At 42.5% G+C, this 26,281-nt stretch overlaps 1 protein-coding gene across 1 annotated transcript in view; it reads left to right on the top strand.

The window, feature by feature from the left end:
* TEX30 (testis expressed 30) overlaps positions 1–19,094 on the top strand; it is a 44,741-nt gene extending 25,647 nt beyond the window's left edge. The window contains exons 4-6 of the mRNA XM_029604539.1: positions 5,201–5,403; positions 10,585–10,748; positions 18,878–19,094. Coding sequence (XP_029460399.1) covers positions 5,201–5,403; positions 10,585–10,748; positions 18,878–18,896 — 386 coding nt within the window. The 3' untranslated portion in view covers positions 18,897–19,094. The remainder of the gene's footprint in view (positions 1–5,200; positions 5,404–10,584; positions 10,749–18,877) is intronic.
* The last annotated feature ends 7,187 nt before the right edge of the window (positions 19,095–26,281 follow it).

Consider the following 26,281-nt stretch of genomic DNA (forward strand, 5'->3'; position numbering starts at 1 on the left):
TCTCAAAGAACAAAGCACTGCAGTACTGTCCCTTACTTCACCTTCAGAACATCACGCTGCATCTCAAAGGTATTACAAGCGTAGGTCTTATGCAAGAGGCCAATTCCGACTTTTTCCTCCTTACCGGTCGCAACATTACACACAACTGAGACCTTCAGGCCAAAGCTATCTGCCTTGCTCACGTCCATGCCAACAGAGACAACCCAGACAGAGCTCGACAGCTCCACAGAAGCCGCCACCAAATTTTTGAAACTCGCCAAGCCACCCCCACCTCTTTTCATAGGAGGATGACTCCAACACTTTTACAGCACTTGGGAGTCAGTCACCTCGGATCGCTGGGTTCTCGAGATCATCTGAGAGGGTTATTGCTTGAACTTCATAACGTCTCCTTCTCTTCCTTATGTAGCCTCTCTTTGAGTGGCATCAACCCAGTTACCATCACTTTGAGCGGAAGTCTCAGATCTATTAATTCAGAGATCTGTCCAACGGATTCCACAACAACAACAACAGGGTCAAGGATTCTATTCCCAATACTTCCTCATTCCAAAGAAGTCGGGCGGACTTCGCCCCATCCTAGACTTACGGAACCTCAACAAACATATTCAGAAAGAAGAGTTCAAGATGACCTCTCTCAAAAACATCATCCCTCTCCAACCCAACGACTGGATGTGTTCCATCGATCTGAAGGAGGCATACTCGCATATACCCATGCACCCATCCTCCTGGCGCTACCTCTGTTTTCGGATCCAGAACAAACACTACCAATACAAGGTCCTGCTGTTTGGCCTTTCCTCAGCCCCAAGAGTGTTTACGAAATGCCTAGCGGTGGTGGTGGCTCATCTCAGACAACTGCTATTCCAGATCTTCCCCTATCTGGACAACTGGTTTTTAGTAGCCTCAGACCCCAATACTCTGAGAACACACACAGTACGCACGATCAATTGTCTACAAAACCTGGGTTTCCTAATAAATTACGAGAAATCGCACCTACAGCCTACCCAGTCACTACAGTTCATTGGGGCCCTGATCAATACAGTAGCGGGAAGAGCCTCCGCAAGACAGACTCCTGACTCTCTCCGGCCTAGCACAACGCTTACACAGCCAATCTCATTGCTCTGCATGTCGAGTGCTTCAGCTGTTGCGTCATATGGCGGCAGCTATTCATGTCATGCCTCACTCGAGACTACACATGCGTCGCTTACAATGGGGCCTCAAACAGCAATGATCTCAATTCCTACAACCGCTTACAACCAGGGTACTGCTAACCAAACCAATGGTCGAAGACATTCAGGGGGTGGCTCTCTCCCACCAACCTATCCACGGGAACTCCCTTTCGGGTTCCTCTTCACCAGCTAACACTCATGACAGATGCCTCCAGAAATGGTTGGGGAGCCCATCTGGCCGATCTCAAGATACAAGGCTTGTGGTCTCCCGAGGAATCCAAATACCAGATCAACCACCTGGAACTACAGGCAATCTGGAGAGCACTAAAGACCTTCTCTTCTCAGGTCAAAGGAAAACGCCTCATGGTGTACACAGATAACCAAGTCGCCATGTTTTACATAAACAAAGAAGGAGGGTCTGGTTCATGGACACTGTCAGGAAGCATTTTGGATACTCCATTGGGCAGAGACAGCCAATGTATCCCTTCAGGCCACCTGCTTGCTGGATTTATTTATTTATTTATTTTTAGATTTTTATATACCGGTGTTCCTGTATTAAAATACAGATCACATCGGTTTACATTGAAACATAAAAATTACGCCAAGAGGCGGTACATATAACAAGGTTATAGAACTTGGAAAACATGGAAAACAGGTTCGAAAAATAACATTGAGAAAATTGTATAGTCTCTTTGAGAAACCAAATCATAAAATAAGGCGTAATTGTCTAAGATAAATGTGATCTGCAGAAGGGATTGCGATGGTGAGAAAATCTTGATAGCTGGAGGTAAAAAATAATCAAAGTTCTGGAAAAGCTTGGATCTGGACAATGTCACGGCAGATCACCTGAGCAGGGATTTTCACCCACACGAATGGACTTTAAATCGAGAGGTAGCCCTCACCATCTTCCAACAGTGGGGCTTCCCAACAATCGACCTCTTTACCATGGAAGAAAACAGGGAAACAAGTTTTTTGCTCCATTTACCCCAGCAAGATTCGGTACACTCCGGACGCCTTCCTCATTCCATGGATGAGGAATGAGAAAGGCCTACCCTCCTATCCCTCTAATATCAAGGACCATTCAGAAATGTATTCAAGACATAGCAGACATGATCCTTATTGCTCTGGCTTGGCCGAGACAACCATGGTATGCGCATCTCATCAGACTTTCCATAGTACCATCCATTCCTCTGGGGACAGACCAACAGGAAGGAGGTTCACTCCTCCATCCAATGCATCACTCCCTCCACCTAACAGCGTGGAGATTGAAAGGCAAATATTAAAACACCTCGGCCTTCCTTACCAGGTGGAAGATATACTTATTGCCTCGAGGAAACCTTCAGCTAGACGCAACTATGAAGGGAAATGGCATCGCTACTCTGAATGGTGCAGATCACGGAAACTTGATCTGTTCTCCTCTACTGCTATAGATCTTCTGGAGTACCTCCACTCTCTCTACCAAACTGGTCTACCTAACACATCAGTTAGGGTGCACATCAATGCTATTGCGGACTTTCATCTCCCCCACAATGGCCTTCCCATTTCCAATCACCCTCTGGTCTCCAGATTCATGCGAGGCATGCTTCACCTCTGGCCACCAGTGGCAAAGCCACCTGTTACCCTGGGACCTTAACATTATCCTGGAACAGCTAATGATGCCTGCTTTCGAGCCTTTAGAAACTTGCCACATAAAATACCTCACCTGGAAAACGATATTCCTGGTGGCGATCACATCAGCTAGAAGAGTGAGCGAATTGCAAGCCTTAGTTCACTACCCTCCTTTCTTGGAGTTTTACCACAATAATGTTACCCTTCGACCTCACCCTACCTTCTTGCCCAAGGTGGTGTCCGCTTTCTATCTCAATCAGACCATTACCTTACTGACCTTCATGCTGAAGCCCCATTACAATGAGCGAGTCCGCCTCCTGCACTCACTAGACTGTAAACGGGCTCTGGCTTATTATAAACAGAGAACTCAATCTCCTTCCAGACCTTCTCAGCTCTTCCTCTCTTTTAACCCCAGTGCTCCTGGTCAACCAGTCTCTAAAAGAACTATTGCCAGCTGGTTATCACAATGCATGCAGTTTCACTACGAGAAGCGTTCTATTAAACTAGACAAAAGACCTCATGCACACCAGATACAGGCCACAGCAACATCAATCGCCCATCTCAAGAAAGTACTGTTGCTACTTGGTCCTCCATTCATACTTTCACATCACATTACTGTCTGCAACAAGCAGCCTCGGACGCAGCACTTGGCTCATAAGTCTTATCAAACCTTCAAGACTGTCTTCCTTTTCTATGGGTTAGTATCCTGAACTTCTAACACAAACCTTACATGGACACAACCTGACAGCTTGGGACTCCCAGACAGCATAGCTAATTCAGCCTGCTATCCACGGGGAAAAAGCAAGTTTAAGAACATAAGAGCATAAGAACATGCCATACTGGGTCAGACCAAGGGTCCGTCAAGCCCAGCATCCTGTTTCCAACAGTGGCCAAACCAGGCCATAAGAACCTGGCAAGTACCCAAACACTAAGTCTATTCCATGTAACCATTGCTAATGGCAGTGGCTATTCTCTAAGTGAACTTAATAGCAGGTAATGGACTTCTCCTCCAAGAACTTATCCAATCCTTTTTTTAAACACAGCTTACAGTAAACGGTGTTTCCATAGATAGCAGGTTGAATTAGCCATGCGATCCCGCCCGCTTCTCTAGACAGTAAAAAAAACCCCAAAAAAACAAAAACATTCTTGATGAATACTGGCTTGGCTACAAAGAGACTGAGGGGTGGATACTGATTCGCGTGGGAAGACGACTGCGCAGCTGCACAGAGTTCAAAGCTCTGTGACTTCACTGAGAGAATCTCCGCCTACAGGGGTCGCGTGCACGCTCCCAGACAGCATGGCTAATTCATCCTGCTATCTACGGAAACACCATTTACGGTAAGCAAACTCGCTTTTTTCTTCAGGTGGATCCAATTTTTGAAGGATGTTTTTTGGCTAAAATAGCCTCTTTCACCTCACCTTTTAACCATGACGGTAATCGTTTTGCCTTCCTTCCACCTTTCTTAATGCATGGAATACATCTGAACTGCACGTCTAAGATTGTATTTTTAAAAATGTCCATGCCTGTTGAACACTTTTAACCTTTGCAGCTGCACCTTTCAGTTTTTTTTCTATTTTCCTCATTTTATCAAAGTTTCCCTTTTGAAAATTTAGTGTTAGAGCTGCAGATTTACTTATTGTCCCCCTTCCAGTTATTAGTTTAAATTTGATCATGTTATGATCGCTATTGCCAGGTGGCCCCACCATCTTAATACTGCACAAGTAATTGGATGCAAAGTTAAGCATTTTCATTTGGGATATTTTGAAACTTTGGGTAATTACAGTTCTTAGGGGTAGATTTTAAAAGAAGTGCACGCGGCCTACATGTGTGCGTGTTACCCGGCGCGTGCACAGGTATATCTGATTTTATAACATGCGCGCGCATGTTATAAAATCGAGGGTCGGCGCGTGCAAGGGGGTGCACAATTATGAATCTTGTGCGCGCCGAGCCACACTGGCTTCCCCCGTTCCCTTCCCCCTAACCTGACCTTCCCACCTCTTCCCCTAACCTTCCCTCCCCTACTCTAATGCCCCCCAAAATTTTTAATTTACCTTTTGTGCCTCCCTGCCGACTGTCAGCGCACAATCCCAAGCACAGCAGCAAATTACCGCTGTGCCTGGAGCCTCTGACCCCGCCCATGCCCCGCCCCTTTAGTAAAGGCCCGGGACTTACACGCGTCCCGGGGTTTTTCGCACTTCGCCGGCCCTTTTGAAAATAGGCCCGTTGCGCGTAACCTTTTTAAAATCCGGCCCCTGGGGTGTAATCACTTACCTTAAAGTATGTGATACAGACCTTACCATTCTGACAGGCCCTGTGTCAGTTCAGAGGTAGAGGTACAATTATGGGAAACGAGTCATGGCTGATAATCATCAATGTGAGTGATGTTGTTGCCGGTGTTTTGTTCTGTTTGTTGTAATCTTCGACGTAGGTCGTTCAATGGGCTCGCGAGCCGCTGCCTCTTTAATCCGCCAGGCTTGTGATGAGGATGAAGACTTCATTCGAGGTCTGATTTGTTTGTCGTATCCGCTTCACCCACCAAAGACTTTTGACAAACTTCGAACTGATGATTTACTTCTCATTAAGCACCCGGTGCTCTTCGTCTCTGGATCAGCAGATGAAATGTGCCGGAAAGTAAGTTCTGAGTCTCAAAAATGGGAAGATGGACTATTTTCCATTCTGTTACATGGGATTCTTTGCAGGTTGTGATACTTTTTATTTGGAAACACATCAAGGTCTGTATTCTGTAAGATGTTTAGTCAGCAAGTTATCCAGCGAAAGTTAGTTAAATAGTTTGTTGTGCATGTTCAGCAGGATAAATGTCCTGTTATAAATATACTAGCCTCAACTTATCTGGTTATATATAGCCAAATAACTTAAACCCTAACTGGCCAGCATTTGAATATGGCTGATTAGACCTAAAGTTAGCCAGCCTTGTGCAGCCAGGTAATTAGCTACTTCAAAGGATATCCGGATAAGCGGTAATCCTTAAAAAAACAAACAAACAATTGTCGCGGGATTCCTGCTGGGCCAGGGCCCTCCCACCTCCTCCCAGCTAAATATACCAAGAAATATTGCATTCACACTCCCCCCGCCCCAAAAACCTTTTGTGCACTGTTAACCTGCCCTTCCACCCAACTCAGTACCTGAATCGCAGCCCTCTTTTCTATACCCGGGATCGCAGTACAATGTGATCAGTGGTGCTTCCAGAGTTTCTTTGGTGATAGCGCCGGAAGCATAATCGGGTATTGAAATAAATAAAAATGAGTTAAAATTAATAAAATATAAAAAAAAGTGTTGGGGACACCAGTGGAGTGGTCGTGAGGCTCCAAGCAAGCCCCCATCACACGAATAGATCCCGATAGTCCATTTTGCCGCCAGCGATACCGGGAGTCTATAGGAAATTCCCTCAGACTACCTTAAGGACGCGGGTTTTTCCTTAACATCCAGACCCACCAGGAATCCTGGGCGAAGGGAGGAGCCCCTAACCGGAATATAAAAAAATTCAGGGCCTGGAGAAGCCAGCAGGAAGCCAACTCTATGAGAAAACCTACTCGGTGTGATGTTTCTGTGCTACCTGCACAGAACTGCATCATTTGTTTGTTTTGCCTTGCACTTCCTGGCTGTTTCCCAAGTCGCTATCACCAAGTTACCACATATTGTGGCAGCGGTGAAATCTCTTGCCTAAGTGGTAAGCACAAGTAATATCCAACAGATCCTCCCCAAGTGAGTACAATACACTATCCACAATCAATTCACCTGGTATTCTTTCTTTAATGAATTTAAACAAGTGATTTCCTATGTCCCCATAAAGCAACCCCAATCATATAACCAATCGTTGTTATATATTATAAAATATTATAAAATAATTAATGATGATGAATGATTGTTTCATATATTTAAAGTCACCATCCTGGTGCCATGTTAGTGCTGTAATCATTAACAACCAACCACCATCCAAATTTTAATCAATCAATCAACGATTTTTTAATTTTATTTTTATTTTATACTAAAATTGCAATAATGGGACACAGGAATCACCCGAGTCCTTTTAATACTAATATTCAACTGTGTTGTCTAAATTCCTCTCCGTGACTAGCACTTTTTAAACATTTGTTTTCAAACCGTCAAGTTACCGCCGCCGCTATTACTTAGCTTTTAAGAATGTCCATCATACTCCCGACTTGCGCAAGTTTCGACGAAATGTCTTCTTCAGGGTGTATTCATTCTCTTTGTAATGGTACTCTCTCCGATATTTTATTTCCAAATTTTGCGGTGCTCATGAGCCTCCGTTGCCATTCAATCTCCTGACGGTACAAAATGCCGTCAGGAGATTGAATGGCAACGGAGGCTCATGAGCACCGCAAAATTTGGAAATAAAATATCGGAGAGAGTACCATTACAAAGAGAATGAATACACCCTGAAGAAGACATTTCGTCGAAACTTGCGCAAGTCGGGAGTATGATGGACATTCTTAAAAGCTAAGTAATAGCGGCGGCGGTAACTTGACGGTTTGAAAACAAATGTTTAAAAAGTGCTAGTCACGGAGAGGAATTTAGACAACACAGTTGAATATTAGTATTAAAAGGACTCGGGTGATTCCTGTGTCCCATTATTGCAATTTTAGTATAAAATAAAAATAAAATTAAAAAATCGTTGATTGATTGATTAAAATTTGGATGGTGGTTGGTTGTTAATGATTACAGCACTAACATGGCACCAGGATGGTGACTTTAAATATATGAAACAATCATTCATCATCATTAATTATTTTATAATATTTTATAATATATAACAACGATTGGTTATATGATTGGGGTTGCTTTATGGGGACATAGGAAATCACTTGTTTAAATTCATTAAAGAAAGAATACCAGGTGAATTGATTGTGGTAAGTGGTAAGCACAGGCAGGAGCCCTCAGTTGCAGTAGCAGAAAGAAAAAAAAACCAAAAACCAACCCAAAAACCCTGCAGATTTTTTTTTTCTTTTTCCTGGAGCCTCCCAGTTCCACTCACCCAGCTGAAGCTACAACTGGCTAAGGTGCAGTCAGGGTTCAAGCAGTGAGTCAGTGCCAGACAGGCCAGCAGTTTAGTTTTTTGGGGGTTTTTTTCCCCCACTCTTTTCCCCGGAGAGATATCCAGTTTGGAGGCAGCTTGGAAACCGGGAAAGATGGAGCATTTGATCCAGATCCTCGCTACAGGGCAGCGAAAACTGCAGAGCGCCCTACAAACCCAAACTGAACAGCGGCAGTCACTGCGAGAACGGGTGATGCAGCAGCATACAGTGCTAATCCAGATAGCACAGGCAGTGCAAACTGCCGTAACCAGCCCACTTCCCTTGTCATTGACACTACTTATGATGACCTCAGGAGAAGACTCCAATGGTTTCCTGGGGTAGTCCACCTGTCCTCTGGCAGGTTGGCCAGAGGACAGGTGGACTACCTATCTGGGGAATCTACTTGCCAGTAGTCAAGATGCCTTCCAAACCACCAATCCGGAAGGGAGGGCCACATACCAGGAAGTCAAGGCCGCCATTCTAGTGAGAGTGGGATTTACCCCAAAATCCTACCCTAATGGTTTTGGCGAGGAGGTCTCCAAGCTGGGGAAAAACCAAGGAACCTATATCGTAGACGCATGGATGATGCTTGGAAGTGGCTGCGCCCAGAAGGGAAAACGGAAATGGAGGTGCCAAGGCGGTTCTGCTGGAACAATTCCTAAACAGCCTGGAATGGCTTATGCAGCAGTGAGTCTGCTAACACCCAAACCTTACACTTGAAAAGGCACTGGAAGTAACGGAGGCCTGTTACCAGGTTCAGACCATGCCTGACTCATCACAGTTCCCAGAGAAGCCATTCGACGGATGGAGTCCTAAGAGCCAGAGGCCTCAACGGTAGCTATCATGACCGATAAACCTATTCCCATGACAGTGTTCTTGTCTTTTGAGTCATGTGAAGTAGGGGGACTGTTTGTTGGGAGAAGAAACAAAATGATTTCTGTTGAAATCTTTTTGTATTACTAAAAGATGCATTTCACTTAAATGATTACAAACAGAACCATCATCTCTGGAAATGTGGAGGTCTCAGATGTTAGATATGTTTATTATGGAATTCAAGACAGTTTCATTGAAGGAACAGAAAGTGAAAGAAAACATTTCGGGGTATCTGGGGTCCGTTTCTATGAACCTTGTCATCTGTCTTTCAACAACAATATCGGCCGTGATCTTAGTTGGCTACCTGTCTTGTGCCTTTTTTTTTTTTTTATGAGACAACTATTTGTTTAGTGAATGATCACCCTTACTGCACTTATAGAAACATAGAAACATAGACATGACGGCAGAAGAAGACCAAATGGCCCATCCAGTCTGCCCAGCAAGCTTCACATTTTTTTTCTCATACTTATCTGTTTCTCTTAGCTCTTTGGTTCTATTTCCCTTCCACCCCCACCATTAATGTAGAGAGCAGTGATGGAGCTGCAACCAAGTGAAATATCAAGCTTGATTAGTTACGGGTAGTAGGGGAAGTAACCACCGCAATAAGCAAGCTACACCCATGCTTATTTGTTTTACCCAGACTGTGTTATTCAGCCCTTATTGGTTGTTTTTCTTCTCCCCTGCCGTTGAAGCAGGGAGCTATGCTGGATATGCGTGTAGTATCAGTTTTTCTTCTCCCCTGCCGTTGAAGCAGAGAGCTATGCTGGATATGCGTGAAGTATCAGTTTTTCTTCTCCCCTGCCGTTGAAGCAGGATATGCATTGAAAGTGAAGTATCAGGCTTATTTGGTTTGGGGTAGTAACCGCCGTAACAAGCCAGCTACTCCCCGCTTTGTGAGTGCGAATCCTTTTTTCTTCTCCCCTGCCGTTGAAGCAGAGAGCTATGCTGGATATGCGTGAAGTATCAGTTTTTCTTCTCCCCTGCCGTTGAAGCAGAGAGCCATGCTGGATATGCGTGAAGTATCAGTTTTTCTTCTCCCCTGCCGTTGAAGCAGAGAGCTATGCTGGATATGCATTGAAAGTGAAGTATCAGGCTTATTTGGTTTGGGGTAGTAACCGCCGTAACAAGCACTGTATGTTTAGTGAATGATCACCATTACTGCACTGTATGTTTGACTGTAAATGTATGTTGAGGGGATTGGATGCGAGGGAGGAAAAAAGGGGAAATATTTATGCTGTTTGCTATATTTGCTTAATTTTATTCTGTATATAATAAAGAAGTTAAAAAATAAATTGTCATATGCCAACAAAGAATTAACTATATAAAACAGCTTGTGAGGGCATAATGCTGCCGCCTGAATATTTTTGGTGAAAAATGTCGTTTTCATTGCTTTATAAGTGGCCAACTGGGTTTTATAGCATTCAGTACACCTTAGTTCACACTTAGCTTTTCTTATAGCATCAAGAAAACTAGGTTTAGTGGGGCAGTAATGTCCAATACTGAATCCAGTGATTCAGACCAGCAGGATACAGCTTCCTCTTAATGTTCAAATGAGACATTATCTAACTGGTGGGGTAGCCATATTTCACATACATGATTAGCATCGGTGTGTGGACACTTCAGACGTTTCGATATCTGGCTCTTCTAATTACTGGCAGCTACGCTAACTGAAAAGTGAATTAATTTAGTGATCAGAACAACACAGGAATAGTCACTTCTGTTGATTGAAGGCCAGTTGTCACACGAAAATACAAGATCTAAAGAAATTGTAATATAGCAGCTACAGGATGAACATAAACTGTTGTTTAACAAATACAAATAAAATTAAATTCTTTTCAGGGTCGGGAAATAAGTGCTTTTTCAAAATTTGTTTTTTTTTTTCTAGGACTTGCTGGAAAACACAGCAAGCAAGATGAAAGCCTCTAGGAGAATCCATTGGATTGAAAGCGCAAACCACACCATGTCAGTAAGAGGACGAGCAGCAGAGGAAGTTATGATGGAAATGAACATTCAGGTTTTTGCCTGGATTAAAGAAATTGTTGAAATCCAGTAAGAACTGTTCCTCATAGCTGAATAAGCAGTAAATAGCACTGGAAACCCCCTTGGAAGAAAAACAACCCTCTCATCCCCCCCCCCCCCCCCCCCAAAAATAGCAAACAAAAAATGATGTAACTTGTACTGAAATTACCGTTCTATTTTTTGATTATATAGTCTACTGCTTCCAATAAGATCCAATAGAAGTTAGAGAGCCGTGTTCATGGGTTCTTGTGTCCCAGTACCATAAAACCAGAACAATAAAATAAATGACAACAGAAGACCACTAAATATTAATGTGCTTTTTCCTTTTCTTCATGCTAGACCAGTCCAGACAGTTGGTTTATTCCACCCTTTGAGCAGATGGGGGCAGAGGCTCACACTTTTTGTTTAATTTCATTATTTTGGAGCCAAAAAAAAATGTTTAATTTCATTTCCTTTAAGATGTCAGGTAAGTCACCCAGGGCAGAGAAATAACCCTTCAAGATATATTTGAGGTGTGATGTCATTGAATTTCTTCGCTTTGACATCCAGCGCACTGGGCAGGAATCGCATCGCGTCAGCACCCGCTGCGGGCCTTCGCGGTGCCTTGTTTTAATTAGAACAGTTGGATTCCCCTGGTCCGTACCAGCTGCGATGTGAACCGGGGCCGGTAGGCTCACGTCGTTTGTAAATGTCAAGTCTGATAGAGATGTCCACATTTTTTGGCATACGATGCTCACATTGCTTTTATATCCTTCCTTCCATATTTTTCTTCCATAGAGTTCATTCTGAGCATTGTAAACCTTTTTTGTTTTATAGTGTTGGTAGGTCCTGTATCATTTTCTTAGCCTTCTCTGAATCTCCTAATATCTTTACAGTACTCAATATGAAGCTGAGCATAACATTGCATATATATTCAAGCAGACTGTTAGTTTTTCCAGTTGCTTTATAACATTTTTTTGACTACCTTGAGGCCACCTGAAACCTTGTCTGACAGTGTCCGGTTCATGTCCCAAAAGCATGAGTTCACATTTGGGACCCAAAGATCCATTAACAAACTATCAGAAGGATAAAACCAATCAGTTGTCAGGCACCAAAAAAAAATAAGAGTAATACGAAAGTATTTATTTTGTTTTCATTGATATAGATCTAACTATTATATATTAATCTTACTTTGACTCCAAATTGCATCAAGTCCAAAGTTCCAACGTTTCGCTTTGCCATGTTCAGCTCTAGGTTAATATTTCCTAGTCAGTAACTCTGTAACTGGGAAAGTAAGTGAGAAAATCTAGATATAGATCTAATTTGCATCCCGTGATACGGTATTGTCTAAAGTCCAGGGTCAATGCATCTTAAGCAAAATGACATTCATATCGTTCATAAAAACTAGCAATCCCATAAAATTATTTGAAATCCTGCTTTAAAATTTAAAGTTATTGCATGTGACTCATAGTCTATGTGTGCAAATGGTTAGAGCCTGTTTACTTTTCTTGGGTTTTAGTCCAATTAACTTTCAGGTCATTCTTAAAAGTTCACTTACTAAGACTCAGAGGAATTCAATCCCAGGTAAGTCCTTGGTATTTGTCTTGTGGGAGTAATGATGGGAAATACTAAGTAGGTACTCGTAAACATGACAAAGAGGGAAAAGGCCTTTTAAATCTAGGGCAGCATTACTGTCGTTCTCTGTCCTAAAATTACTGCCATTATAACATTTTGCTCTGTAGAATGTAGTACAGATTTCTAATACATATAATGGTCCTAGGATTCTTATGAGATCTTTTATTGGACTAACATGAAAATTATACAAAGATGATATTCTACATGAGCTTTCAACATGAACGTCCTTTGATATCAGAATAAGGCACCCAAGCTGGAGGGAAGTCCAAGATGGTGGCAATTTATTCTTTCAGCTGGCTTATCCTTAATAACTTATGATCAAGCATAAGGATAGACTCTGGGTTTTTCCCACTGAACCTGGGAGTGTTCATAAGAACATAAGAAATTGCCATGCTGGGTCAGACCAAGGGTCCATCAAGCCCAGCATCCGGTTTCCAACAGTTCCAATTGCTGGTCCCATTGACCATTGTGTTGTGCAGCTGGCTACCCAGGGAGATGTCATTGGAACGCTGAGGTGGATCATTGACGTGGATACAATGCTGAACCCCAAAGAAAGGATGATTACGCTCGGCCTGTGAGTCGTGTTCCATCCAGGCCTGAAGCTGCCCTGATCCTATAGATGACTTTGCCACTGTTGTTGCTGCTAGAGGGAATGGGATGGGAGCCACAATTTCAGCTGTTTTGGTTCCCTCTTTGCCGCCAGAATGAGCTTTCACCAATGCTGCAGGACTTTCAGAGTCTGTGGGATTCTTTCAGCTTCAGGAAGCTGTGAGCGATAGCAGAGGCTCAACAGAAGCCATCCTTAGCACATTTAGCAAGAAGTCTTCTTTGATTGAGGTACTTTCTTTATTGCGACCTAGTCAATTCAGTTTGAAATCTACATGAGAAGCTGAGGTAACTTTTGGTCACTCTCAATCATCTTGGTTGCAAAACTTATCTCATAAAGTTGACCAGGCAATTGCTATGGCAATAAAGCACAAGACCAAACAAACTTATTAAGACTTGGCTGGAACAACTCAAGAATAAATCTGTTGAGCAAAGAAATATTGTAGACTCAATGGTGAAAGACAACTTGTTGATTTCCAGTAAAATTGAATTATTCTAGAGCAGGGCTTCAACAACCATTCGGGTTTTCAGAATATCCACAATGAATATGCATGAGCTAAATTTGCATGTCATGGAGCCTCTGTATATGCAAATTTACCTCATGAATATTCATTGTGGTTATCCTGAAAACGTGACTGACTGTAGGGGTTCCCAGGACAAGTTTGGGAAGCCCTGTTTGAGAAGGTGCAATCTGTGCCTTATTAATGTTCCTAAGACTCTCATGGCCTCTCCTATTGATTTATTTAAAATATTTCTTAAATATTTATTTAAAATATTTCTTAAAACTTTGAAAATACCAGAGGAGAATATTTCCCCTATGTCTCGGGTGTGTATTACATACTACAGTATAAAAAAAGAGTTGGCTGAGAATGAATGTCTGAATTATACAGCAAGAAATAGATGTTTGACTGAGTTTTTGGAGAAATCTGGAGAAGATTTAGTAATGTCTGCTACTTTGTTGTCCTACTCATCTCTTAATTCAGATAGGGAATGGTTAATGTCTCTTTTCTTTAAAATTAAGAATATTTTCTTTTTAAATTGCAATATTAGAATTTTTCCTGATGATTCAGGGAGCACTCTAAAGAAATATAGGTAATTATTGTTAATGCTCTCTGTGGTATTGAAGATTGGAGCTTTTTTTTTTTTTAATATATATAGTTTTATATATATATATATATAGTTAAATTGCAATCTTGTAAATATATGTTTTTTGATCCTTTACAACTCGTGGCATCTTAAGTATTAAGCAAGCATTGAAATTCCCTTTGGTTGAATCATCTAGACTGGAATAAGATCATATGTGCCCTATTAGTGTTTGGTAACCTTGGTTTGAGCACCATCTTGCCTTTTCTTGTCCTTATTATATTTCTGATTTGCATGATCATTTAATGGACCGCTCTCATTGTGGACTAGGTAGCAGTGATTTGAGATTTTTTATCAATTTTTTTCTTATTACTGCTTATTTCTAATTTATTTCTTGAAGCATCTGTTAAAAAAAAAGAATAAGGGACCCATATGATCCTAAAAATGTATGCATTTCAACATGTTAGTATAATCTTTATAGTCTAATAGTACGAACTCAATTGGTTTCAGAGGGCTGGTTGTAACTCAAGTTGGTTGTAAGTCAAGACTATTTTTTCCACAAGAAATAATGGAAATACCCATAATGCGTTCCGAACCTCCCAAAGCACCCCCTTACCTAACCATTTCTATAATAAAAAAAAAAGGATTGTATAATGTGTGTAATTACTAGAAACACCAATAATTTCCTAGTGTACTCACCAAAAAGTTATAAAAGGTGTACAACAAAAAAAACAAACCACCAACCCCCACACACTCATTTCCCCCTCCCCACCACTTCTGAGCACATCTCTGGCCCCCAGTCACTCATTCCCCCCTCCCCACCACTTCTGAGCACATCTCTGGCCCCCCAGACACTCATTCCCCCCTCCCCACCACTTCTGAGCACATCTCTGGCCCCCCAGACACTCATTTCCCCCTCCCCACCACTTCTGAACACATCTCTGGCCCCCCAGACACTCATTTCCCCCTCCCCACCACTTCTGAGCACATCTCTGGCCCCCCCAGACACTCATTTCCCCCTCCCCACCACTTCTGAGCACATCTCTGGCTCCCCACACGCTCATTCCCCCTCCCCACCACTTCTGAGCACATCTCTGGCCCCCCAGACACTCATTTCCCCTTCCCGATCACTTCTGAGCACATCTCTGGCTCTCCACATGCTCATTCCCCCTCCCAGCATACTCATTCCTCTCCTCCTGATACTGTACCTTGCCAGCCGAGTGCTGTTCCACAATGCCGTGCTGGGTCTACCCACGTGCGCCTGAGATGGACAGGCCTCATTGGCAGCAGCAGTACCAGCCAGCCAATCGCTGTAGAAGTCCCGCCCACCAAGACCAAAAAAACACGATTGGCAGTAACAAAGGACCAATTACAAGCAATCCGCGGAAAAAAAAAAGCACACACGTGTGGCACGAGATGCATTCGGGTCGTAACTCGAAATCTGGTTGTAACTCAAAACCAGACAACTTGGTTCGTAGGTCAAGCTGGTCGTAACTCAAGGGTCCACTGCATATATTTTTAATTACTGGTAGGTAAACACTGAGAGGAGAGGATCACCTTGCTGGTGGCTGATTACTGGTAGTGGAAACACTGAGAGGAGCTGGTGGCTAATTACTGGTAGTGGAAACACTGAGAGGAGAGGATCACCTTGCTGGTGGCTGAAAGGAATCAGTAAGTTTTTGCTTGGGAAATTGACATTGACTTTTTTAAAAGTATTGGGGCAAAGTTAACTATTTGGGAATATTATTTAGTGTGTTTGTGTGTTTGTGCCTTTAATAGTCAGACAGTGAATAAACAAGTTAGACTGTTTGCATTTTTAAATAGTCAGTCAATAAGGTAGCAGTAGGTTGGCAGTGAATAAATAAACAAGTTAGACTGTTTGTATTTAGTCAGTCAATAAGGTAGCAGTAGGTAGTGTGTTTATTTTTTAAAAGTCTGCAGATCTAAGTGTTCTCCAGACTTTTAAAGAGCTGAGTGTTTTATTTAATAATAACTGAGTGCATTGTATTGAAAAACAAAAAAAAAAACACAAAAAAGTAGCCAGAAGCTAGAAATAAGCTAGGAGCAGTGTATACCTAAGTAAAAAAGTTGAATAGTTCAGCTCCGTTACTCACCTTGGAAAGGTGTTGAGGTAGTGTGATTGGGTTTGAATAGGGACCAACATTTGTTAATCAAGGGAGCTGTGAGTCACTCAGGCTGACTAACTAAAGTTAGACTGTTTGTAATTCCCAACCCACCCACCCCAAGCTCATCCCTTAATTTATAGGCAGGTGCCACTTGCACAAAAAAAAAACCCCATCAACAAAAACTTTATTGAGAATTCGATCAGACCCCAGTAGGCCACTACCAGACATATAGGGGCGGATTTTAAAAGGAGCGCGAATAGCCTACTTTTGTTTGCGCTCCAGGCGCAAACAAAAGTACGCTGGATTTTAGTAGATACGCGCGGAGCCGCGCGTATCTGCTAAAAACCTGGATCGGCGCACGCAAGGCTATGGATTTTGTATAGCCGGCGCGCGCCGAGCCGCACAGCCTACCCCCGTTCCCTCCAAGGCCGCTCCGAAATCGGAGCAGCCTCGGAGGGAATCCTCTAACGCCCTCCCCTCACCTTCCCCTCCCTTCCTCTACCTAACCCACCCGCCCGGCCCTGTCTACACCCCCCCCTTACCTTTGTTGGGGGATTTACGCCTCCCGGAGGGAGGCGTAAATCCCCGCGCGCCAGCGGGCCTCCTGCGCGCCGGGCCGCAACCTGGGGGCGGGTACGGAGGGCACGGCCACGCCCCCGGACCGCCCCGGGCCGTAGCCACGCCCCCGTACCCGCCCCCAAAACGCTGCCGACACTCCCCGAAAACGCCGCGACGACCGGGACCGCCCCCGACACGCCCCCCTCGGAGAACCCCGGGACTTACGCGAGTCCCGGGGCTCTGCGCGCGCCGGTAGGCCTATGTAAAATAGGCTTCCCGGCGCGCAGGGCCCTGCTCGCCTAAATCCGCCCACTTTTGGGCGGATTTAGGCGAGCAGGGCTCTTAAAATCCGCCCCATAGTGAATTCACAAAAACATTTAAAGGAACTTAGACACATTCCTACTCCCATAGCAACCTAAAACTTAACTAGGAACTGATCAAAATTGAGATGAAGGCAGCAGTCCAGCAGCAAGAGGGGGGCTTCCCAGTCTTTTGCATCGAGTGTCACATGTATGATTTTTTACCCACCGGTGAGAAGTTGTACATGTGCATGCGATGCAAAGAGCTCCTGGCTCTCAGAGAACGAGTCCGATCTCTGGAGGCTAGAGTGGCAGATATAGTATACTTGGATTTTCAGAAGGCGTTTGACAAAGTTCCTCATGAGAGGCTTCTAGGAAAAGTAAAAAGTCATGGGATAGGTGGTGATGTCCTTTTGTGGATTGCAAACTGGCTAAAAGACAGGAAACAGAGAGTAGGATTAAATGGGCAATTTTCTCAGTGGAAGGGAGTGGACAGTGGAGTGCCTCAGGGATCTGTATTGGGACCCTTACTGTTCAATATATTTATAAATGATCTGGAAAGAAATACGACGAGTGAGATAATCAAATTTGCAGATGACACAAAATTGTTCAGAGTAGTTAAGTCACGGGCAGATTGTGATAAATTGCAGGAAGACCTTGTGAGACTGGAAAATTGGGCATCCAAATGGCAGATGAAATTTAATGTGGATAAGTGCAAGGTGATGCATATAGGGAAAAATAACCCGTGCTATAATTACACAATGTTGGGTTCCATATTAGGTGCTACAACCCAAGAAAGAGATCTAGGTGTCATAGTGGATAACACACTGAAATCGTCGGTGCAGTGTGCTGCGGCAGTCAAAAAAGCAAACAGAATGTTGGGAATTATTAGAAAAGGAATGGTGAATAAAACGTAAAATGTCATAATGCCTCTGTATCGCTCCATGGTGAGACCGCACCTTGAATACTGTGTACAATTCTGGTCGCCGCATCTCAAAAAAGATATAATTGTGATGGAGAAGGTACAGAGAAGGGCTACCAAAATGATAAGGGGAATGGAACAACTCCCCTATGAAGAAAGACTAAAAAGGTTAGGACTTTTCAGCTTGGAGAAGAGACGACTGAGGGGGGATATGATAGAGGTGTTTAAAATCATGAGAGGTCTAGAACGGGTAGATATGAATCAGTTATTTACTCTTTCGGATAGTAGAAAGACTAGGGGGCACGCCATGAAGTTAGCATGGGGCACATTTAAAACTAATCGGAGAAAGTTCTTTTTTACTCAACGCACAATTAAACTCTGGAATTTGTTGCCAGCGAATGTGGTTAGTGCAGTTAGTATAGCTGTGTTTAAAAAAGGATTGGATAAGTTCTTGGAGGAGAAGTCCATTACCTGCTATTAAGTTCACTTAGAGAATAGCCACTGCCATTAGCAATGGTTACATGGAATGGACTTAGTTTTTGGGTACTTGCCAGGTTCTTATGGCCTGGATTGGGCACTGTTGGAAACAGGATGCTGGGCTTGATGGACCCTTGGTCTGACCCAGTATGGCATTTTCTTATGTTCTTATGTGTATTGGTTCTGGAGAAAACTGAATTATTGGTAGGTTATAATATTTTTTTTCAATCATAATGAAAGAACTAACAAAGATGTTATAGTACATGAACTTTCAAGATGACATTTTTGTTTCCAAAAGCACATGCAACAGAAAATCTTTGGGCAATGCCTTTTAAATATTAACATCTATAGTGCACTGTAGTATGTAAACTTGCAAAAATGAAGAGAAGTGGAAGCATTCATTTGAATCTTACTGTATTTGTCTCTCTCTGTCTCTTTTTTACATTTCTATCTTGTCTTTATTAATTTATGCAGAAACAGCACTGCAGTCTGAGAATTATGATGCTCTGCAACCGACAGCAGTGGACTAAGTGCCATTATCTATCTCTACCATGATAATTATCATGTAATATAGGCCTCGTTATCTCTCCAAAATCAAATGTCTGAAAGTTCAAACTTCAAATAAGGGGAAGACGCCTGAGGAAAAAATGGCCAAAATGCAAAAGAACCCTAGTGCTCATCACTATAAACAAGTTCCATCATATGCCAATAGTAAACAGTTCAAGCTTCATCAATATATAATAGTGAATAAAAGCAGATTCAAAAACTAAAATAATCAAATTTATTTCGGTTTGTTCATTCAGTCCATTGGGACCCATGTTAGTTTCATTAGTTTCCATATGAATTTTTGTTTTTTGTTTATTAAAACCTATGGGAGAAGTAGTACAGTCTATTATAGGCATAAGTGGCATAACTAGTAGCATAAGGCTCTATAAAGGGGTACCAGGCTTACGGGATTGGCAGGAGTTCTCTAATGCAATGTGAGTGAATCAAAGAAGCAGTAAGAGGAGGAAGGACACCCCCAATGTTTAAAAAGAGGATGGCTGCCCAACGACAGTGTCATGAACAGTTGATGGCATCACGAGAGGCAAAGTGGCACCAACAGTTCCGTGACAGCCTCATTCTAAAATGGAAAATCTGCATTTTTTTTGCCCTCCTCAATCTACACACAATACCCCATAATGATAAAGCAAAATCATTAGACATTTGTGCAAATTAATTAAAAATAAAAAACTTTACTCAGTAATTTGTTGAGGCACCTTTTGCGGCTATTACATTCCTGGGTATGATGTACCATCTTGGCACACCTGGATTTGGGGATTTTCTCTCCAGATCCTCTCACGCTGTGTCAGATTGGATGGGAAGCATCGATGCACATCTGTTTTGAGGTCTCTCCAGAGATGTTGGATGTGGGTTCAAGTCTGGACTCTGGTTGGGCCATTCAAGGGCATTCACCTACTTGTTGCAAAACCACTCCTGCATTGTCTTGGCTGAGTGCTTAGGGTCATTGTCCTGTTGGAAGGAGATTCTTTGCCCCAGGTGCAGAGCACTCGGGAGCAGGTTTACATCAAGGACCTCTCTGTACTTTGCTCCATTCATCTTTCCCTCGATCCTGACTGGTCTCCCAGTTACTGCAGCTGAAAAACGTCCTCATAGCATGGTGCTAGGTGACGAGCGGTGCAGGTATCATCCAGACATCATGCTTGGCATTCAAGCCAAAGAGTTCAGTCTTGGTTTCCTCAGACCAGAGAATCTTGTTTCTCATGCTCAGAGTCCTTTACATGCCTTTTGGCAAACTCCAAGTGGGCTCTCATGTGCCTTTTACTGAGGAGTGGCATCCATCTGGCCACTCTATTATAAAGGCCTGATTGGTGGAGTGCCAATCAGGCCTTCTGGAAGATTGTCCTGTCTCCAAAGTGGAACTCTGGAGGTCTTTCAGAGTGACCATTGGGTTTTTGGTCACCTCCATGACCAAGACCCTTCTTCCCTGATTGCTCAGTTTGGGCGGATGACAAGCTCTAGGAACAGTCCTGGTGGTTCCAAACGTCTTCCATTTAAGAATGATTGATGCCACTGTGTTCCTCGGGGCATTCAATGCTGCAGCAATTTTTTTTTGTACCCTTCCCCAGATCTCTCCCTTGACACAGTCCTGTCCCAGAGGTCTATTGACAATTCCTTCAACTTCATGGCTTTGATTTTGTTCTGACATGCACTGGGAACATATATAAGGTATGTGCCTTTCCAAAACATGTCCAATCCATTCAATTTACCACATGTGGACTCCAATCAAGTTGAAGAAACTTCTCAAGGATGATCAATGGAAACAGGATCCACCTGAGCTCAACTTTTGAGTGTCATAGCGAAGTCTGAATACTTGTGTAAATGTGATATTTCACTTTTTTATTTTTAATTCAGTTGCACAAATGTCTACAAACCTGATTTCACTTTGTCATTATGGGGTATTGTGTATAGGTGGGCCACAGTAGTGTTTATCAGCAGTTGATCTATATAACACCCATCTGTAAACTCACTGGGCTTGGGTTGGGTATCACATCTATGCCAAGCTAATGGTCCTCAGGAAACTTAAACCGTTACTAAATCAAACTAACTTCCGAACTGTCCTACAAGCTTTAATATTTGCAAGCACTGACTACTGCAATGCCTTACTATTAGGATTACCATACACAACTTTAAGACCACTCCAAATACTCCAAAATGCAGCCGCAAGAGTACTGACAGGAAAAAGAAAAAGAGATCATATAACTGAAACACTAGCTGAACTACACTGGCTACCAATTGAATACAGGATAAAATATAAAACCCTTTGCATTATACATAAACTAATCAATGACGAAAAAGCTGAATGGCTAAACACAGCACTCCGCGTCCACGTCCCTAACAGAAACCTGAGATCCACCAACAAAGCCCTCCTAACCATCCCCTCAGTAAAAACTGCAAAACTAACTCAAGTCAGAGAAAGAGCACTATCATTGGCCGGGCCGATACTATGGAACATCCTGCCCATAGTGGTAAGACTACAGAGAGATTTCAAGACTTTCAAAAAGAGCTTAAAGACCTGGCTCTTTAGAGAAGCCTTTCCACAAAGAGAGCGAGAGAGAATAAAACGCTGAAAGCTGTACACATAAAATCTTCATACAGCACTAGCACATTATATGTATGTATGTCATGGTCTGTCTTTGTACCTTTAAATTAAATGTATATTTTAACAGTCTTTATCTTAGTCACAGGTCAGATTAATCATACTAAACTCTTAGCCATTACGATGAAACGATGTCACCGAGATCATGAGGCACCTCCTTTCTAATAATAGGAACATTTGCGTATACATTGTACTATATGTGCCTATATGTGAACCGTTGTGACGGTATTCTACTAAACGACGGTATAGAAAAGATTTTAAATAAATAAAATAAAAATAAATATGCGGATAACAGTTTTTCATACCCAAATCTATCTCCTGAACTGAAACACTTGCTGTGGTTTCAATATACCTGTCTGCTATTAACCAGTAGCTATTTCATAATAAGTTAGCACTGAACTTCAGAGGTTCAAGTCAATGGATGTACTAAACCAATTGTTTCACAGGTAAAACAAAACTGGATGGCTAGAGTCAGAACTCTCTTTTTGGACACAGATGAAAACAGTCAAAAAAGGTGCATTTCTTAAATTATGTCTTTTGCATCAGCTGAAACCCTTGCTCTCCATCTGCAAGATTCATTTGGTATTGGAAACTATTTTTTTTTCATTTTTGGACGATATTGAAGCTCCAATGAGTACTCTTAGGGTACTGCAGTTGGTGCAGAACATCTGTGGATAAGCTCTGGCAGAAAAGAGCACATTAATCCAGTCCTTTGGTTGTTGCATTGGCTTCCAGTGCAACGGCGGGTCAAATGCAAGATTATGGCCTTGATTCATAAATTACTTAAGAACAATATGTCTCTGTGGATGTCTGCAGAGCTGAGATTGTGCAATTTTCTGCTGGAGGTTTTATCGTTATGATCTGCCTCTGAAAGGGCTTTCTCAGTGGCAAGGCCTGCTTTGTGGAACTCATTACCTGACAATCTGAGAATGATTACTTGTGCAGAGTCATTTAAGCGACAACTAAAGGAACACTTTTTTTTTGGCAAGGTTTTGAACTCCAGGATTAGAATGTTCTGTGCACTTGATTGGCTGAATTACTCTTTTTTTTGTTGTTAATGATCATGCTAATGTTTGATTCATGGTTGTATGTTTTTAGATTATGAATGTTTTGATGTTTGCCATTCTGAACATCAGATAGATTGGGAATAAATCCTTTTTTTAAAATAAATAAAAATTGTGTCTCTCCCTGGGGTCCTCAGCAGGCATCTCACTTTATGTGGGATCTGGGATTCAGAGCTGACTGTTTCTTTCGCAACCTGAGGCACTTCAGCATAAACAGGGCTTACTGGAAGGCACCTGTAACTTCCAAGGCGGCTTCAAATGTAAGCTTCAGGTGTTGTCATACCCACTACCAAACAGGTCCAAGCTATCTAAAAATTGCTCCAGGAGGACCAGCTTAGCCACTTCTGCTCCAGTCTCCTTCAAGCTGTAGCCACTTCGACATTATACCCTTTAACCGATAAAAGATACTCCAGGAGCTTATCTGGACTAGAAGACTCCCTGCCAGAACACTTCCTGGCTGTACCCTGCTCATTTAAGGATGGCAGCCTTCTGCATAAGTGGCCCTTCCTTCTAGATCTGTGGCCTGGAAGGTAGCTTGGCTGCTGCCTGTCAGCATCTTGCCCAAGTAGGTGGGCCAAATGCTAGCTGAACTACATATAGAATCAGAGGTTCCAGGCAAATTTACATGCCAGTTATGTTTTTTATTTTATATATAATGCGACTATAACCTTACATCAAACATATATTTTTACAAGTGGACCACATTGCACTGAATTTATCGTTATTCTAACCTCATATTACCTAAAATTTCCCATCATATTCCCCCATACATGCATCACCCTTCAATCATTCCATTTATACCAGTCATACAAATGCTAGCTGGCCATCCTGCTAGCTGGGTGGTTCATTCAGAGTTTATGAGGAAAGAGTCAGCATTGTCTCCTGGAATCCTCTTAAGTGTTAAAGGAGCCTGGGATGTAGGTTGGGCTGTAGTAGCTTGCATGCATTGTGCTATTTGTCAATGAAATTTCCTGCTGGTCAAAATACTCATGTAGTGCTTGCTGCTGGGCCTACTGGCCCTGTACAACAGTTTATAGCTGCTGCTGCTCTCTCTCTAAGTATGCCATGCTGGCTCAGCAAGTGCTTGGATGTAGTATTCCCCTTGCGCAGCAACCGGGAGAGAGAAGAAAAAAAAAATATCTCCTTTAGTTTTAATTAATTAATTAATTAATTAATTAATTAATTCTAGCCTGTTTGGCTCTGACTCACTAAAATTCTCTCCCCATCTGGGCAGGCCTAGACCCTTTAACCCGATGGACTGAACTCTTGGGGCCAAGGCCCAGAATCTGAAAATTGGTAGCATGGGTGTGCTGGTCTTAGACCAGTAAGTCCCACTTCTGCCACCACTTTCGAATAATAGAAGGACTAGGGGGCACTCCATGAAGTTAGCAAGTAGCACATTTAAGACAAATCGGAGAACATTATTTTTCACTCAACGCACAATTAAGCTCTGGATTTTGTTGCCAGAGGACGTGGTTAGTGCAGTTAGTGGAGCTGGGTTTAAAAAAGGTTTGGATAAGTTCTTGGAGGAGAAGTCCATTAATGGCTATTAATCAAGTTTACTTAGGGAATAGCCACTGCTATTAATTGCATCAGTGGCATGGGATCTTCTTAGTGTTTGGGTAATTGCCAGGTTCTTGTGGCCTGGTTTGGCCTCTGTTGGAAACAGGATGCTGGGCTTGATGGACCCTTGATCTGACCCAGCATGGCAATTTCTTATGTTCTTATGATAGCAAGGGACAGCCCTCAGCTTTTTGCAGGGGTACTGGAGAACAGAAAACATTATTATTTACAATAACAAAAACAGGAAAAGCCTGCTTAGCGCAGTAGAGCTACAGCAAAAATCACATATTCATATGTACAACGTTTTAATGTCACATTCCGGATACAAATAGATGCTCACCGTATACAGAATAAACTAGGAACTACAAATTAAAACTGTGCAGAGAAAAACTGAAATGAAAACTCAGAGAGACTAGACATGCATGCAGCTAGGAAAATCTGGAGAAACAGAAATAGAAATGTATTTCCTTCTGACCTATACTGCTAATATATTCCAGTCACCATTGTTGTCTAGACTGGATTGAACATTTTATTTTTCTAATTTGGTGGTCTCACTCTTTTTCCCACTTTCCTTTTCAGTGTTTTCCTAATTCCTGAGCTTCTCATTTCCACCTTCTTGTTCCCTCCACAGACCTGTTCCTTTCCTCTGTTTCTCACTCTCCTCACAGCCCCAGTACCTTCCTACTACCTTTCATCACCTCCCAGCTCTCCAAATCCTTCACATCCCTCAATTTCTCCCCACCCTTTAGCACCCTGTCTCAATCTCATTTAACTGCACTCCCCAATTATAACCCCCACCCAATAGCCAAATCCCTACTGCTTCCCCCCCCCCCCCCAGTCCTTGAATTCCTACTCAACCTGAGTCTCTACTCAGCTACTCACCCCTTTCCTTCCATTTCCCCAAGGATCTCGCCTACTGGGATCTGGGTCTTATCTCCTTCTCACCTTCCCTAAAGTAACTCGGTCCCAGCCTAAACAAGAACAATATCAAGGCCAGCAGGTTTGTGCCAGAAAGAGTTGTAACTGACGGCTCAAACAAAGACAAATTTAGCAGAATCAAGAGTTATCTCACATTTACAAAGATAACGTATAATACATATGGTTCCCAAAGAAAGAACAGCGTCTTTCATAGCTAAAAACTTCTTTCTTGTGTTACCTTTGGCCTTTGAATAAAGTGTCCTTATTGCAAAAATTTAGACAAAGAATATCATAATGATCTTGCATAAAGATGAAAGTCACCAATAACGTGACTCAATCAATCACATTTCCTTATCAAAGTGTTCAAGAAAATCAGTTAAATAAGCAGGAACAGCCATTGCGTTGTTATCCATTGATCTTCTACAAGCTGGAAGGAAAAAGATCTTCTCCAAAGGAGGGAGCGCTTCCTCAGGGATCTTTAAAACTTCTTTTAAATAAGAAGAAAAAAGATCAGCGGGTATATATAGGCATGGTGCAATGCAAATTAAGGAGAGAGAGAGCGAGCACCTAGCTATAGGGCCCTCATACTAGGTAGGTATTTATACTTCTATATGAGGCGCACCTAGTTACTCGAGGTGAAGTTTAGGTAAGGGTTAGGGGCCACTTTGACATTCAAAGTGAGACATACGAACAGAACAGTGGTCTCTTGTGAAGATTTGCTGACCTTCGGAGTGAGAAACTCACCCAAAGATGAGATTTGTACAGTGTTCTCTCAACCTAGCTTGATGCTACCCAGGTAGCGAGACCAACAATTCTGGCACTTATCGCAAAGTGTGAAAAAGTTACCGCGGTTTGTGCTAATAACTATGCGAAGCGCTAAGATAGCGCACTTTGCGATAAACAGCCTATTGACATAAAACATGCCCTTTATCGCATGCGATATTTAGTGCATTTTGATAAATCCAGGCCTAAGTGAGTTTTCAATATTCTCAATTCTATGAGAAGTAGAAGACATATCTTTAATGATATTAACTTGAACATCTTGGACCTTTGTAATAGAAATTTTCCCTTCAGACACCTTCTGCTCTAAGGAAGTTAACCGGCTTTCATAAACTTGAGATTTATTATGTAGATCAGTAGTCAAAGAGACCAAAGAGGAGGGAGATTGATTAA

Source organism: Rhinatrema bivittatum, chromosome 5, assembly GCF_901001135.1.
Source record: "Rhinatrema bivittatum chromosome 5, aRhiBiv1.1, whole genome shotgun sequence".
Lineage (NCBI taxonomy): Eukaryota > Metazoa > Chordata > Amphibia > Gymnophiona > Rhinatrematidae > Rhinatrema > Rhinatrema bivittatum.